The sequence below is a fragment of the Spermophilus citellus genome (assembly GCF_964194105.1).
Source record: "Spermophilus citellus genome assembly, chromosome: 18".
NCBI classification, from domain to species: domain Eukaryota; kingdom Metazoa; phylum Chordata; class Mammalia; order Rodentia; family Sciuridae; genus Spermophilus; species Spermophilus citellus.
The window spans coordinates 62,009,039-62,023,401 of NC_138200.1; the positions used below are offsets into that span (position 1 = coordinate 62,009,039).

The 14,363-nt window shown below is 42.6% G+C and overlaps 1 protein-coding gene across 1 annotated transcript in view; it reads right to left on the minus strand.

Annotated features, from left to right (window-relative positions):
- MAF (MAF bZIP transcription factor) overlaps positions 1-14,363 on the minus strand; it is a 42,451-nt gene that overhangs the window by 18,214 nt on the left and 9,874 nt on the right. The window contains exon 2 of the mRNA XM_081274224.1: positions 10,839-10,899. Within this exon, the coding sequence (XP_081130350.1) occupies positions 10,866-10,899 (34 nt within the window). The 3' untranslated portion in view covers positions 10,839-10,865. The remainder of the gene's footprint in view (positions 1-10,838; positions 10,900-14,363) is intronic.

The following is a 14,363-nucleotide window of genomic DNA, read 5'->3' on the forward strand; positions in this document are numbered from 1 at the left end:
CAAGGAAATCAGGGGACTGTGACCCACTCAGGTCCCGAGGGCTGCTTAGTGCCAAGACAGGCTTAAAGCTGAGGCTTCCGATTCCTGTTTCCTTTCTGGGGGTACCTTATCCAACTGCTTATAAAGTATAGATTGATGTTAATAGAGCACTGGGAAGGCCAGAGAATGAGGGGAGAAACAAAGCAATTGTTCATCCCTCTCCATTTTAAACTGACCTGGGAAACGCTGAGTTGGCAGACATGGGATTAAAATGTGGGAATATTACCAGCAGCTCCTTTATTTACCATGTCCCTTGGACTCTTCTCCAGGAGTTCTCGGGCCTGGTTGTACATTTGAATTTCTGAGAATTGCTTAAAAATTAAAAATACTGATGCCTGAGCACCATCCACCCGCAAAGGTTCTGATTTACTTGTTCTGGGGCAGGATGTAAATGTTTTTGAACCCCCACCCCCATACACCAGAAGACCCCAGGCTGACCACCATGGTCTAGGATCAGAGACCTGTTTAGGATTGGACATACCTCAAGCCCTCTCATTGCTGTCTCCAAAAGAAATGCAGATGAGTCTCAGGTACCCCTTTCCCTCCCCTATGCTGGAAACTAACCAGAGCAGGAGTCTAGTCCAACCCCGTTCTCAGAAAATCTGACAGGGCGGGCAGGCAGCTGGCTGAGAGGACCTACCCCAGGCCACGGCTGAATGGATGAGAGTGAGTGAACCTCTATCTCTTATGAGACAATTGGAATTTAAAACCTCCAACCAACCTGTTCGTGGAACTTCAGAGGAAAGGCCATGTTTCCTGTGGGACCCAGGCAGGGGAGAAGGTGGGAATTGAGCGTATGCTGAGCTGGGTTTGTAGGGAGAAGGGCAGATGTGCCAAATGAAAGACGGGAGGAAAGAGGGACATAGAATGGACTCTACCCCTGTTTCTCCTCCATGCCAGGTTTTATTTAATATTCATAATAGACACCTTTATCCCTATAACAAAGATACAAAAACCTCAAGGCAGTTTCTAAAGAATCCCCGGGCAAAGCCCTAGGAAATTAAAACACTCCTTACAGTAGCTCTGTTGTCTTGGATGGCTCATCCAGGGTTTTTATCAGAGCAGAGGATCCCAAACAGGGCTCCTGAAATCCTATGGGGAGCCATGAGCCGTTCCCATTGCTGTGACACACAGGATCACCCCATGACCGCTCTCTTCTCTGGAACACACGTCATGGGATCATGCTGATCCGATAAACAAAATGAATACTTAGAAAGACAGTTGAATCATTCAGAACATAGAGTACAGGGGAAGACTAATGAAAGAGTTCTTCAGTGCTGAAGACAATAATAAGAACTTCGATACTTTATTTTTTAAAAACCTGTTCCCACACTATGCTAGTTCCACGAGATGGTTAACTAAAGAATAACTCCTATGCTCACATAAATTTGGAAAATATCAGGCACCCTTTGGGTTGGTACAACACACACACACACACACACACACACACACACACACACGATATACACATTAGCATACAAAGGCTCTGAGGTGATGATACCAAAATTACATGTTTAACTTTAGTCCATAATTTCTCCAAATCACTGACCACAAAAGTCCTCAAAGCATAGCAATTCCCCCACCCGGCCTTTTTATTTTTTCAGGGATAAAAAGTAAAGTAGATAATAGCTCTATTACCTTTTTTTAAAGATTAATAACAGATATAAACTATTGTTCTCAATTTTTCAATTTTGAAACCATTTATTTTAAAGCAGAGGGGGAAAGTCCAATATCATAATAGCAAAGTTATTCTAATACAAACCACAGCTTGCAAGGTCAAGGTCAAATTTTCATCCTATATAACACTGTCCATGGTCAAGCATGGCAGGTGTTTACCCTGTGCCAGGTGCTTTACATACATTATCATATTTAACTCAGGTGCTTTACATACATTATCATATTTAATCCTTTGCACAGGCCTTTGAGGGACTACCCCTATCTTACAGATGTGGAAACTCTGTGTTCTTTTCAGTGCTACTTCGGATTTTGCTGACAACTTTTTATTAAATGGGGCTTTCGCTGGAGTGATTTAATGTGGATTTATCTTCACTATCCAGCAATTTCCTAAGTGCCAATTGTGCACCTGACACTTTACACATTACAAGGTATTAAGGAAATGTATCATCTATTATTTTTTAAATGTGTTTGAAATGACAATCTTTATTTTTTGAGTAGAGAAAGTTGGCTCCATTACCTACCAAAATCCAACCACAGGATCATTGCTTTTAGAGCTAGAAGAGCCCCTGGGGTGGAGACTGTGAGCGGTCACAGCTCCTGTCCTCCAGACATGGCTCAGAGGATTCATGTTTTATTCTGGCTTCACTTGACCCCACTCAGATGGAGATGACCAGGCAGGAAGGGGTCCCTGGTCTCCCACTGCACACATGGAGGTTACCAATGGGGTGTGCAATGGAGGAGTGAGGGACGGACTGGGCAGGATAAGGGCAGCTGGTGTCTATTTAGAAATACCTGCATAACTGTTGTATAGGGTCCAATGTCACCTTCATTACTTTTGTGCCTGAGTTTCCTCAACTGAATAGAGGAGATTAAAATACCTGCCCATCTGGTTGATTTAAGGATCAAAGATGGCACAGGTGTTGGCTCCTAAGACCCAACCCAGAGTAGCTCGACCTCAAGCCTACGCAGCTTTGGACGACCTCTGAAGGGCAAGACTGGGCAGAACACCCTTGTCCTCAACTCCATAGAAGTTTTCTCTAACTCTTGACAAACTGGTGCTGTCCCCAAGAGACCAGAAGAAATGCTAAATACCAACTCTCCTTTAAATACAAAAAAAAAAAGTTCTTGATTCTCATAATAGATCTCTATACTTTCAAAGTTAGAGAAAAAATAAGTTTGTAGTCAAAATTTTTGAATGAATATTAGAGTCCAAAACCCGAGAAATGTTCTAAATTGTGACTGGATCTCCATGACTCACTCAGGAAACCACTTTTCTATGTTTTCCTCTTCATTTGGGTAATCTTTGAAAAAACCTGAGCTCCAGATAATCACTCACTCAGACTCTCCAATACCCGTGACGCCGGTTACACGTGCCTACACTCCAGTTGCAAATTTATGTCTCTGGTACATTTGTAAAAAAAAAAATATTTTCCAATTTCAGAACATAAAACCCTGCTAATAAACAAGTAACAGATAGCAAATAACCAGTAGAACATCTTCTCTAGAAATAAATTTCAATGAATGAGATAACCTGGCATTAACGTAAAATGATTTCGTTTTACTAACATTCGTACATTCCATCCTTCATTACACACAACACCGTGTGCCTCTAATGTGGTATGGCCATTGTGTTTGTAACTTACAGACAACATTTTGTTGCACTGCAATGTTTCGGGGTGTGTGTGTCGAGGCTCAGGCCAGGGACCCATTTTCCGGAGAGCCACACCAAGCACTGCTCGTCAATGCCAGGACTAAATACCCGGGACTCAGGTGGATGCCAATATTTTCACTGATACTTATGATCAATTTCCTCTCCAGTTTCACAGCATGTATCCTTTTCTACCCTTAAAGATTTTATTGTTCGGTGCCTTGTTTCTAGATAGAATTCTATAGCCCTGTTCATTTCTCATATTAACAGCTTAATATTTAAACTTGGGAAGACAGACAAGGAAAAATGGAATGAGAAAACTTTAGGTCGCCCAGTAAATCACACTTGCCTCTCACTTGACAGACATCAGGCTGAGTTTGACAGGAAGCCCTCCCCTAAACTGCCCTTCCACATTTGAACCCGAAGGTCCAAGCAATAAGTAAATAATTTTGGTTGGATATTAATTACGAATTATGTTTTTTCCTTTAAAGAATTAATTAAAAACACTAGATGGAATAAATATTTCAGGAGACCAGCAGCAAAGTGGGAAAATACCATGTGTTTGGAGTTTTAGTGCCCTCTGAGTACGGAAATTTATTTGCAGCAAGCAGAAAATAGACAGCCAGCATAAAAACACAGCAGAGTCCCTCTAGTAAAATTATTTATCAAGCTAACAAGGGAGGGACCCTTCTAGTAACAACAAGCCAGCCAGGAAAAGCCAAGGCTTTATATTTTACCTTTGGGTTAGCAAACCAGTAAAAATGCCAACTGACAAGCACTTCACATAAACATTTCTTTCTAAATGAGCTTCCTTGTTAGGGGGAAAAGGAAAGAAAAAAAAAGTCTTCCAAGCTAAGGAGTACTACAGCTTCCAGAGAATTCTAGCATGCATGTCCTGACCCTTCGGTACACACGTATACAACTGAAGACACAAGGTAATGTGCATTACAAATGGAGTCTAAGTAACAGATTAGAAGTTCATCACATCTGCTTGCGCCCTCAGCAGTGTGTCCTCTTACACGGATGTTTAGGAGTCGCGGGATCAGAAGATGCATTTTCAGAATCAGCTTTAACAGACCCTGAAACAAACTCCTTCCATATATATCTACAAACACCAATGTGTACTGACATTGCCACTAGAGTACAGGACTCATTGCTATATATTTATTTTTAAATATTTATTTTATGAGCAAAACCCCAAGGTGGGATTTTACAGTTTAGCTTAACGATACCAAACTTTGATTATAAATTATAAGTCTCTTTATTGCAGCTTGCAATAAAGCATAACAAAATAGCAAAAATAACACAAGAAAGAAAGAAAAGGAAAAAGAAACCTTGGAGTCAGAAGAACCTAGTGGCCTGATCCCAATTAAATTTTAAAGAAATAGTAAAAAAAAAAAAAAAAAAAAAAAGGCATTCTCAGAATAACTGCATCCTCAATGGCTCTGAGAATAACTTCTGCCGAATTTACAATGAAATCACGTGCTTGGATCCCATCTTTGCTAAAGTGAAAAATCCCCTGGGTTAATGGTGCAGTGATAGGAAGGTGCCTTTTTATTGTGGAAGAAAACGATGCTGGTGCACAGTTACATGAATGACACTGTAAAATGTTGAGTGGAGACAGCCAGAAACCCCTTGCAGGAACCAGACGCCCACCCTGCTCCCCACCCATGCCTTAGAAAAGGCTTCTCAGCAGCGGGGATGGCGTTTCATTATTAACACCAGCTGACTCAAACAAAATAGGAGGAAAAAACGAAAAACAAATCCTTCCTTATTTTTTCCTTCTCCAGAACAGGGTGACATTTCATGACGCCTCTGTACAACTTCCCACTCTCAGGCAGGAGCCAAGTTGTGGCCTGTGCTTTTCTTCCAGGGTCAAGGCCTGCACTCTCCAACTCTAATCCTACGGCCCAGTTCGGGATCTGGGTGCATTATTTGCCCACAAATCTGTAGGGGTGATTTATAGCACAGAAATTGCGGTATTTCATGACCACATTCCTTCTTTGCCCTTGGATGAGGGGTTACCAAGCAAGTAGAGATCAGAGCAAACAGATCTAACACTCTAAATAACTAGGCTCCCCAACTGCCAGTGGAGCAAGTTGGAGGAATGTCTGAGCACTTCATATGCTTAGCCACCACTTTACCACCCTCACCTGAGCTGGGACTGGACTTTGAGAGCTGCAGAAATGGAAGTTCTGGTGCAGTGGTTCTTTTGGATCAGAGAATATTGAGCAGGTGGGGAGGTGATGGATCTAGGAAAAAAATGAGATGTCAAAGGGCTCTGAACATAGGGTGTGTCTCCAGAAGGCCACTAACAAGGAGAGGTGCAAGAGCCCGCAGACCTGGAATGACCGAGAGAAATCCTGTCCCCGTCCTGTACCCTCTCGCTCTAGGAGGGCAAAGCCAGACTCAACCCTATAAACGCCTTGATAAAGCTGGTGATAGCCCATGCACTTTAGTTTCTTATTGTTCTAGACCATGGCAGAAAAACTGCTCAGAGCTTGAAAAGGAGAAAAAGAAAAAGAAGATACGAAAAGTCTGGGGAAAAAAAATAATAACAATTCAACAAATTGCCTTCAACTGATGGCACAGAACTTCAAGTGCATGCGGGGCACAGACGCAATGACTGATAAAGCAAGTCTTAGGATGGGTCACAAAAGTCTACCGCGGGGAAGGAGATTTCTAACCTCTGATGGCTCCATCGCTGCTGAGGGGCCAGCTGTGCCAAGCATCCCTGTCAGTGAACTTAAGCGCCTTCCCAGAGGCAGCTCATGGTGCAGACTGCTCCAGGTACAATGAGCACCTTAAAATGATGTGAAAGAATCCTAATTGCTCCATGAAAAGAGAGAGAGAGTAAAGAAGAAGTAGGGAAAATAAACAGAAAATTCTTTTCTATGCAAAACATTCAGCCCAGCAAGACCCCTGACATTAGGTTTCTCCCCCATTTCCTGCACATCAGGAACGAACCTCATTTGAAGCATAAGCAAGCCTGAGGCACACCACTGTGCTGTGTAGACTCCAGCCCTTGAATCAACTACCATGGGTAACACGGGGACTCTGCATTGATTAACTTTACAGAGGCCGAGTCAGCCCTGCGTTACGATCCTTTTAAATAACCACAAACCCCAACTCAGCCCTGCTGCTGGACGCAGGTAGAAGAAGATCAGAAACTTCCAGCCCAGCGCCCAATTTGAAGGAAGACGACCTCAGGGTCAATTTCTCAGAGCATTTCAGATCAATTCAATTCTCACCTTCGCTGCCTACCTGGGAGCAAATGAACTTCCCCTGCTTTTCAATAGACTGAAATGACTCGAAATCGTCGCTGGCTGCATGGGAATGACCACATTAATAGAAGATGCTGGCAATTCCTACCAACAGCTCCCTCTGCCTCTGTTTTTGGACTTGTCTGCCTCACCTCACCTATGATTGTGTCATAGGATGCGCCCTGGATTCCTAATCGGGTGAGAATGTCTTCCAGCAGCTTACACCTGAGGTGACTGCTCAGTGGCCACCTTGTCCCCATTGAGGAGAACTGTAAATCCCACAGCCGGTTGGATTTTTCCCATGGAGCACCTGAAACTGGGCCCTCCCCTCCCCCACCTGGGCAGGCTAGTTCCCATCTGCGAGGATCTAAGTGCTAATAGCTTTATTACATTTCCTGTAGATGCTGGAGAGGCACACTGAAATTTTCCCCCTGGGTTTCTGTCGTCCTGGCATTTTCCAAATATTACAAAATGGAAAGCAAAAACAAACAAACAAACAAAACCCTCAACCCTGGTGCTTAGCTCGTTTATTGCTGATAATTTCATTAGGTGCCAGGAAAAGCAAAAAAAAAAAAAAATGCAGACACAAAACAACAACTTGACAGCAATTTTTTGGAGTGAGGAAATGAGAGACTCAGCAAGCTGCAGGTGAAGGGAGTTTCAACACTGGCGTCTGTGAACAGCAGCAGTAAATCTGAGCTTTTGGCAGGTGACGGAGTGCACGGCGGCGTGCCTTTAGAAGGAAAGCTTTTTACAGAAGCATCATTGTTTTAAGTAATGAGTCCCGCACTCGTGTGGAAATTCTTTCTTCCTTTCTTCCCCCCAAATCCATCACATTTCTTTAAGTCCACCCCGCTAACAGTATACCAGAGTTGACTGAAAATAATACACATTGGTGTGGCAGTTCTTCTGCTATAATTAATTGATTGAATCAGCTCAGTCGTGGGCCAGTGTCTGGAGAATGGAAAACATTAGCCAGACTATGTAAAGGGAGTGTGGTGGCTGATACAGAAAGGTGCAAGAGAAATAAACTAATAACAACAACAAAAGCAGTCAGGGGAAGTCTGAACAATGAAATACCTTAAACAGAAGTGCTCCCCCGATTTTGTTAGATAGACACCCTCGTGCAACATGCTTGAGTTACATCATGGAGTTTGTGATAGGTTGGTCCCAAAGCAGATCTCTCAGCAAGATAGCATGCTCCTGCTCTGGTTGTGGGTGAGTGAGTTTAATTCCAAGAACTGAGTGTGTAGAAGCCCTGAGAAGGCTTCAGTGAGAACAGGGCCAAGACCAGCCACAAGGGCCTTTCAGAGGCATCAAGACATCAAAACTTCTGACCTGGGTTTTCACATGTCCCTCGCAGGGACCTACGAGGTTCACATTTCCATTAAAATATTTTGATGGACCCTGCTAGGGACACCAGCTTAAGGTCCCTTTACTTTTACATTTGAACGAAATAGTCACACATGGTGTGCTGAGACATCCCGTCAACACTGGGCATCAGGAGTTTGCATTTTATTTCTGAAAGATTATGGGCAACACGGAAAGAAGAGTAAGCAAAATAGAAAGGAGATTTCTGAGCACTTGGGCTGGTTTTGTTCTGTCGTGGTTTAGTTTATCCTCACTTACAAGACAGCAATGCGTTCCTCATATTTGACAGCCTTTTGAATTCCTACCATTGACATAAGTACGGTCAGGGTCAAACATGTCCAAGCCGTAAGACTAGAGAAACAATTGATGGGTATGTTGGAACCAAGGGAGTGCTGTTTCTACGGGTCCCATCAGCATTCCCTATGAGTGAATGCAAAGCCACAAGCAGGCCTCTCCCCTGTTTGTATCACGCCTGCCTTCCTCAAGGGAGCTCTGCAAGGCTTGGCTGCATCCAGAGGGGTCTGAGCCAACGTCAGGAACATCTGAAATGGGCAGAACACAGACCAGAGCTGGCTGAGATCTGTCACCCCCTTCCCAACTGGGGTTTCAGCACCTAGCACACAAGAGCACATTCGGAAGACCTGCTTTCCAGCTTGGGGCAAGTCATGGGCTCTTGCAGACAGAGTCCGAGGCTCATCCAAGAACCACCCTGAATGTGAGGGTCACGCAGTGTCCTTACATGTTTCCATGGCAGCAATCGCACCTCGGTTAGCAGCGATGCTACCTATAAACACTTTCCATCAAGTGGCCATACTGGGTGAAAGGTGGACAAGAAGGGTGGAGTGTGCATCTCGGGTTAGAAGACCTCCTCCAGAAAGCACAGTCTTGATACACCATGCATCGGGGTCGATTTGCATAGGTTAGGCTGCACCAGGCGCTCATGGAAAAATGTTGGTCAGGATCAAGGGATACTACCAAAAGGAAAATTTAATCTTTTTTTGTGATACCACTTGGGATGAATATTTTGTAATATGTCCATGAACCATTATATAATCTGGACCGTGTTTCTGAGAATAAATGAAAGGTAATTAAACGGCTCCCCTAATGGCTTGTGATTTAATTTTCAGACCTTAGCCTAGAAAACTGCTGGAAATAAGTCACAAACCTGAATATGGTAGAAATTAGCCAAAGGGAAGAAAACCTCATGGTTCACCATTTTTTGGTTTTCACTCCTGAAATCCCTTAACCAAAGTGACTTTCTGAAAATAAACTAAGTAACTCCCCCAAGAGGACCAAGCATTGAACTTTTCATATATCAGCTTATAATATCTAATATCACAGAGGAACTTCAAGGAATTGTCTTCCTCATCCCCAAATTCCCCATCTGACCAAATGCCTTTCTCTTCTTTTCTCTTCCTTGCTCTCACCTGTCAATCATGTTCACAGTTGAAATTTGATTTCTCTCCCACCAGTAACCTTATATGAAATATTACCAGGAGGGTCAGGACCAGTGTGAACCTTGCTTTTAAAGTTCATTAACTCTTTGTTCAAAACGGATGGTTTCAACGTCACAAAGCCTGCACAGTGGCTTTGTGGTCCTAAATCATCATATTGAACCGGCCATTTTCAAATTGCAATTAGAAAGATGAGGACAAGAGAGGAATAAAGTATTGGAACTGCATGCACTCACACCAGACACATCAGTAAACCTCAAAGGTATACATGGAATTAAAACCCATGTATGGGAACTATTAAAGAAAATGTTAATTTCATATAAGGTTAGCAATGAAACAATATTTCATATTCACAATCCAGTTATTCATCGAGACTTTCATGGTAGCAGCATGTAGTAGTAAGTAATCAGATACTATTTTTGAATAGAGAGAAGAAATGAGTTCTGTTTTTCCAAAGCTCTCCATTTGCCAGATCTTTAAAGTGCCTCTTTTGCAAAGAGTAGCAATTTGACAGTGTGACTTTTGCCCCCCTCAGTTTCCACTAGGAACCAAAAAGAAAAAAAAATGTATTTCATGCAAATTTCTCAGCAAGCAAAAATTTCAATAATAAAAAAAAACTCTGTGCCATTAGCCAATGAGAGGTAACAAGAATACATAGAACTACGACACTAAATAATTATTGGTGTGACGGTGTTAGTCTACCTCTCCAAATGAAGAGGGTTTATAATTAAATTCATGCTGGGATACTTGTAATTGAAAACCCATTTAAATAGCTCAATTTCATTTTTTTTTTAGTAGATGAAAATCAGATTTCTGTTTCCCACTTGTATCCTCCCCTCCCCTTCTGTCTCCAATTGAAGTGGGGAGTTGTTCCAGAGACACATTTGGATGCAGAAGGAAGGCCACACTGTGCTTTGAAATTATATTAAATTTTCCAAATGTGAGTCTGGACCAAATTATAAGCAACTCTAAATTTGGAATATTTGTTAGGCCCAGGTAGAACTACCCAAGGGCAATGAATGCCAGTTGCATGGATTCATCCAAATGGCCTGACATTCACCTTTTGCAGTGTCAACACACTATGTGGGATCAAGCCAAAGATCTGAGATCTACTCAGACTGAATTACTCTGTAAGTGACATCAATGTAATGAAATAAATACAGACAATGAATGCATGCTGGTTCTCACACACATTGCTTCTATGACTCCTCTGCGGCATCTAGTATCACGTTGTAGGGTGCATGTGAAACCTAAATACTAAAACTATTCCAAACGGGAACTTTTCACACCCAAAGAATGAGCAGCATCCCCTGCTTGCTGGCTAACTTCTCCTCTCACGGCAAACTCACTAAAACAAGCGCATGCAAATCAAAAATCAAGAAGTACCTCTTTGACTTCAGGCAACTGGACTTTTCACATCACTGATGTAGAGGACTCCCTTGGGTACCTGATTTAGCAAATATATTAAAATAAACAAAGGGTAATTAATAACCATGAAGAATGTTTCAAGGACAGTACGTTAATGGCAGCATAACTATGAAAAGGGCAGAGTTGGACCAAAAGAAGATTGATTTAGTTCCACTTGCTTCTGCCTGGTGGCCTCAGCCCAGTCAGATCAGAGGAGGGGTTGGCATGGAAGGGGGTGGCCTAGACTGCTGGTGGCTGCCTCTGAACTCTGGCTCCCCCACTGGGAGCCTGAACCCACGGGCCTTGCAGTCTGGGTCAGTCCTGAAGTGTTTGCAGTTCAAAGGGACCCAAGAGATTCTGGGTTCCATGTGGGAAGGATTCAATCATGTCTGATGGGCTTCTCATTCACAAGCGATTGCTGATGGCCCATCCCTTAGAGGACCCCCGGTCCAGCTTTGGCAGGCAGTGAACTAGGCCACGTTCTCTTCCATTTTCTACCCGCTCCTCTGTTGCTCTGATCTGTCCTGCTAACACTGCCGACCTTAACTGCAAACGTTCTCTTAACAAATAGAACCATTTAGATACTACCCCTTTATTTATTAACCACTTCTCTGTTTAAATTCCTAGCAGGGAGTACTTAGAACAGTGATACCAAAATGAGGTTGCTTAAAAAAAAAAAAAAGACGTTTTGCTTCACAATGAATAACAAAACACAGTAATTCAAAGTAGTTAGCTTTCTATGGTTCAAAAAACCCTTATTGCCATTAGCTGTACTAATGTAAGTGGCAAAATAATGATCATTTACTATACAGAGCCCAATATTTTCCAGACAGCAGCTTAATAACAAAGCAGACCTGTCATTGCTTCCTATAGTTAGTCCCACTATACAAATTCAGACTGTCAAAATATATTTAAAATCTAATTTAAAAATTCAACACAGTTACAGCAAATCTGTGTATAATAGCTACAATAAACTAGTAAGTCAATCTAATTTTTTTTTCTAACAAGGATAGTCAGTTATTTTTCTTTAATCCCCTGTATTTTATTTGGAGTACCTTACAATTGGTGTGAACAGATAGACTACATCCATCCACATGCTGTCTGCAGGCAGTTGTAACTGAACACATTTTCTTCACCAAAATTTGTCACTCACTGTAACTGTCTGATTCTTTCAAATGCTCTTTCCCTAAACAGTAAGGCAATGCCCTAAAATGCTTGGGTAACAAAACTGACCCTAGATATCTGCCAGAACTATCCCCAATACATTATGTGCCTGCATCCTATTTCATGGTACAAATGCTTTTAGAGCCTTAAGGTACAAATTTCTTTTTCATGTATTAATCTTTCGTCAAACATATTATTTCTTTGAAAAGGGGGGTCGAAAAGAAACAAGACACATACGGAAATTACAAAATTCAAAAGTGTATCAGTAAAGTAAATTGGTCTCCATTTGAAGTTCAAATACTTAACCTCTAAAACAATGACTATATAAACTTTCCAATTAAGATGCTTTCTTAAAGATCTCCAGAAACAACAGATTCTTTCAGAAATACAAGTGAATAGAGTTTAAAAGCTTAAGAAATTTTGGAGAGAACATTGCTGTCTTTCCTCTGGGGCATTGCAAACATCTGTTAAGCTCCGGCAAGGAATATTTACATGAGATCATATACTTGTGAGGCATTTTTCAATTTTAGAAAAATATTACAAAGCAATAATTGAACAGAGTCTTGCAAAATGCCCCCTTCTCCTTCCTGACCATATCATTGATAGTCTCCGTTATTTTTGGAGAAAAAGAATCAGCCTCATTAAATGCAATATTTGGCTTCTTGCCTGAAATCTCATAAAGTAGATGTCCTTTTTAGATCATTGGTGTCACTTTCCTCAAGATGACCTCTACTCTCCAGCTACCTGGGGAACCCATACAGTTATCAAGGCATTTACTTTCAAAAGCCAGAATGGGGGTTGGAGGGGGGAGTTCTGTTTGCACACCTGAACAGAGTCCAAAAGCCATGTGGTTTCTCTGTTCTCAGTACCTTTGCCCAGATCGGTCACTGGGGAAGGGTGGTGAGGGCAAGGGGGTCTCGCCTGGGAGTGAGAGGAGATTTTTCAAGCTGGACCACGATGGTGTAATCTAAGCCAGATGTCTGACAGCACTGAGCCTCCTACACTACCACGGAAGAATATTTTTTAAATAGCTTAAGAGTGTGTACTGATAATGCAAGGGAGGTTTCAGAAGTGTAGTGAATTAACACAGACAGCGTACCCTGAAAAACGTCTCCTGGGTCTCCACACCCTCCAAGTTATGGAAAGTCTGGTGGAGGGAGCTGACCACATGGGAAGGTTGTTCTGAGTAAGACAGAATTCAGACCAAGTTCTTATGTCTACCAAGGAACAGAGTAGACCCATTAACTCTGCCCTGTGATCACTTTAGTTAGCTTCAAAAGTAGAAACTGCAAGTTTGTCTGTTAATAGTTTTCCCCGGCTGCAAAGGCACTTTAAAGGGGTTCATAGATTAAATAAATAAATAAATGGCAGATGAAAGAAGACGTTGCCTTCATTGCCTGAAAATGGAAGGAAACAAATATCCTCTTTTAATACATTCTATCTCAAAATGATTACCCCAGATTTTTTTTCTCCTGTGCTATCAAAAAGGATTTAAAAAATAAAAAATCTGACCCTGTAAAAGTGTTTCCGATTCATACATCATTGTTTTAGTTTCAAAATATTTATCTGCTCATTAATAAATCCTTCTCTAAGAAAAAGGGAAAGAGAGAGGAAAAAGGAGATGCATATATGAAGACGCCATGAGACTTTCTTAGTTCAACCCCTGACACAAGCTCCCTATGAGAAAGAGGGCCTATGTAAAAAAGATCCTTCTTGAAATTAGGAGTTTCAAAGTTTGTCCTCTGGACACAGCTTCTGCATGCCTGGGAAATGTCTGGAGCCTATTCCTGGCCCTGATGGAAGAATCCTAATAAAGTTTGCGTGGCTGGCTTTGTATATACACCACGGGTAACCCAGACCATATCGCCATTTCCAGGAGGATTTTTAAACTTGCACTCTAGATTTCCCTCTTTCTCTTTTCCCTCCTGCTTCTGTCTCTAACCAAAGGGGAGAAAAAGAGGGGGACAGATCTGGAAAATGGGCCAGAAAATTAATGAGTAAAAAATCAAATGATCTGGAACCAATGATCTTATTTACAGAAGGTTCCCAGGAGCTCGCGGGTGGGGCCGGGTCTCCAGGTGAAGGGCAGAGCCTTCAGCGCAGACTCCACTCCCTCCCTCCATGCGCCCACCTAGTAGTTCTGCAAGCCCGGCCGCCCGGCGGAGGCCAGGGCAAATCCTCCGGGAAACTGTCAGCCAAATTCCACTGGAGATCCGAGCCCCCTGGGAGCGGTGCGGGCCCTGACAGGGCTGGGTGGGGCCCCGTTCCTGCCTCCCCGCGCCCGGCTGCGCCTTGGGCGTCTTGGCGGGGCGCTAGCTGCCCGCAGCCACCAGTGCGCAC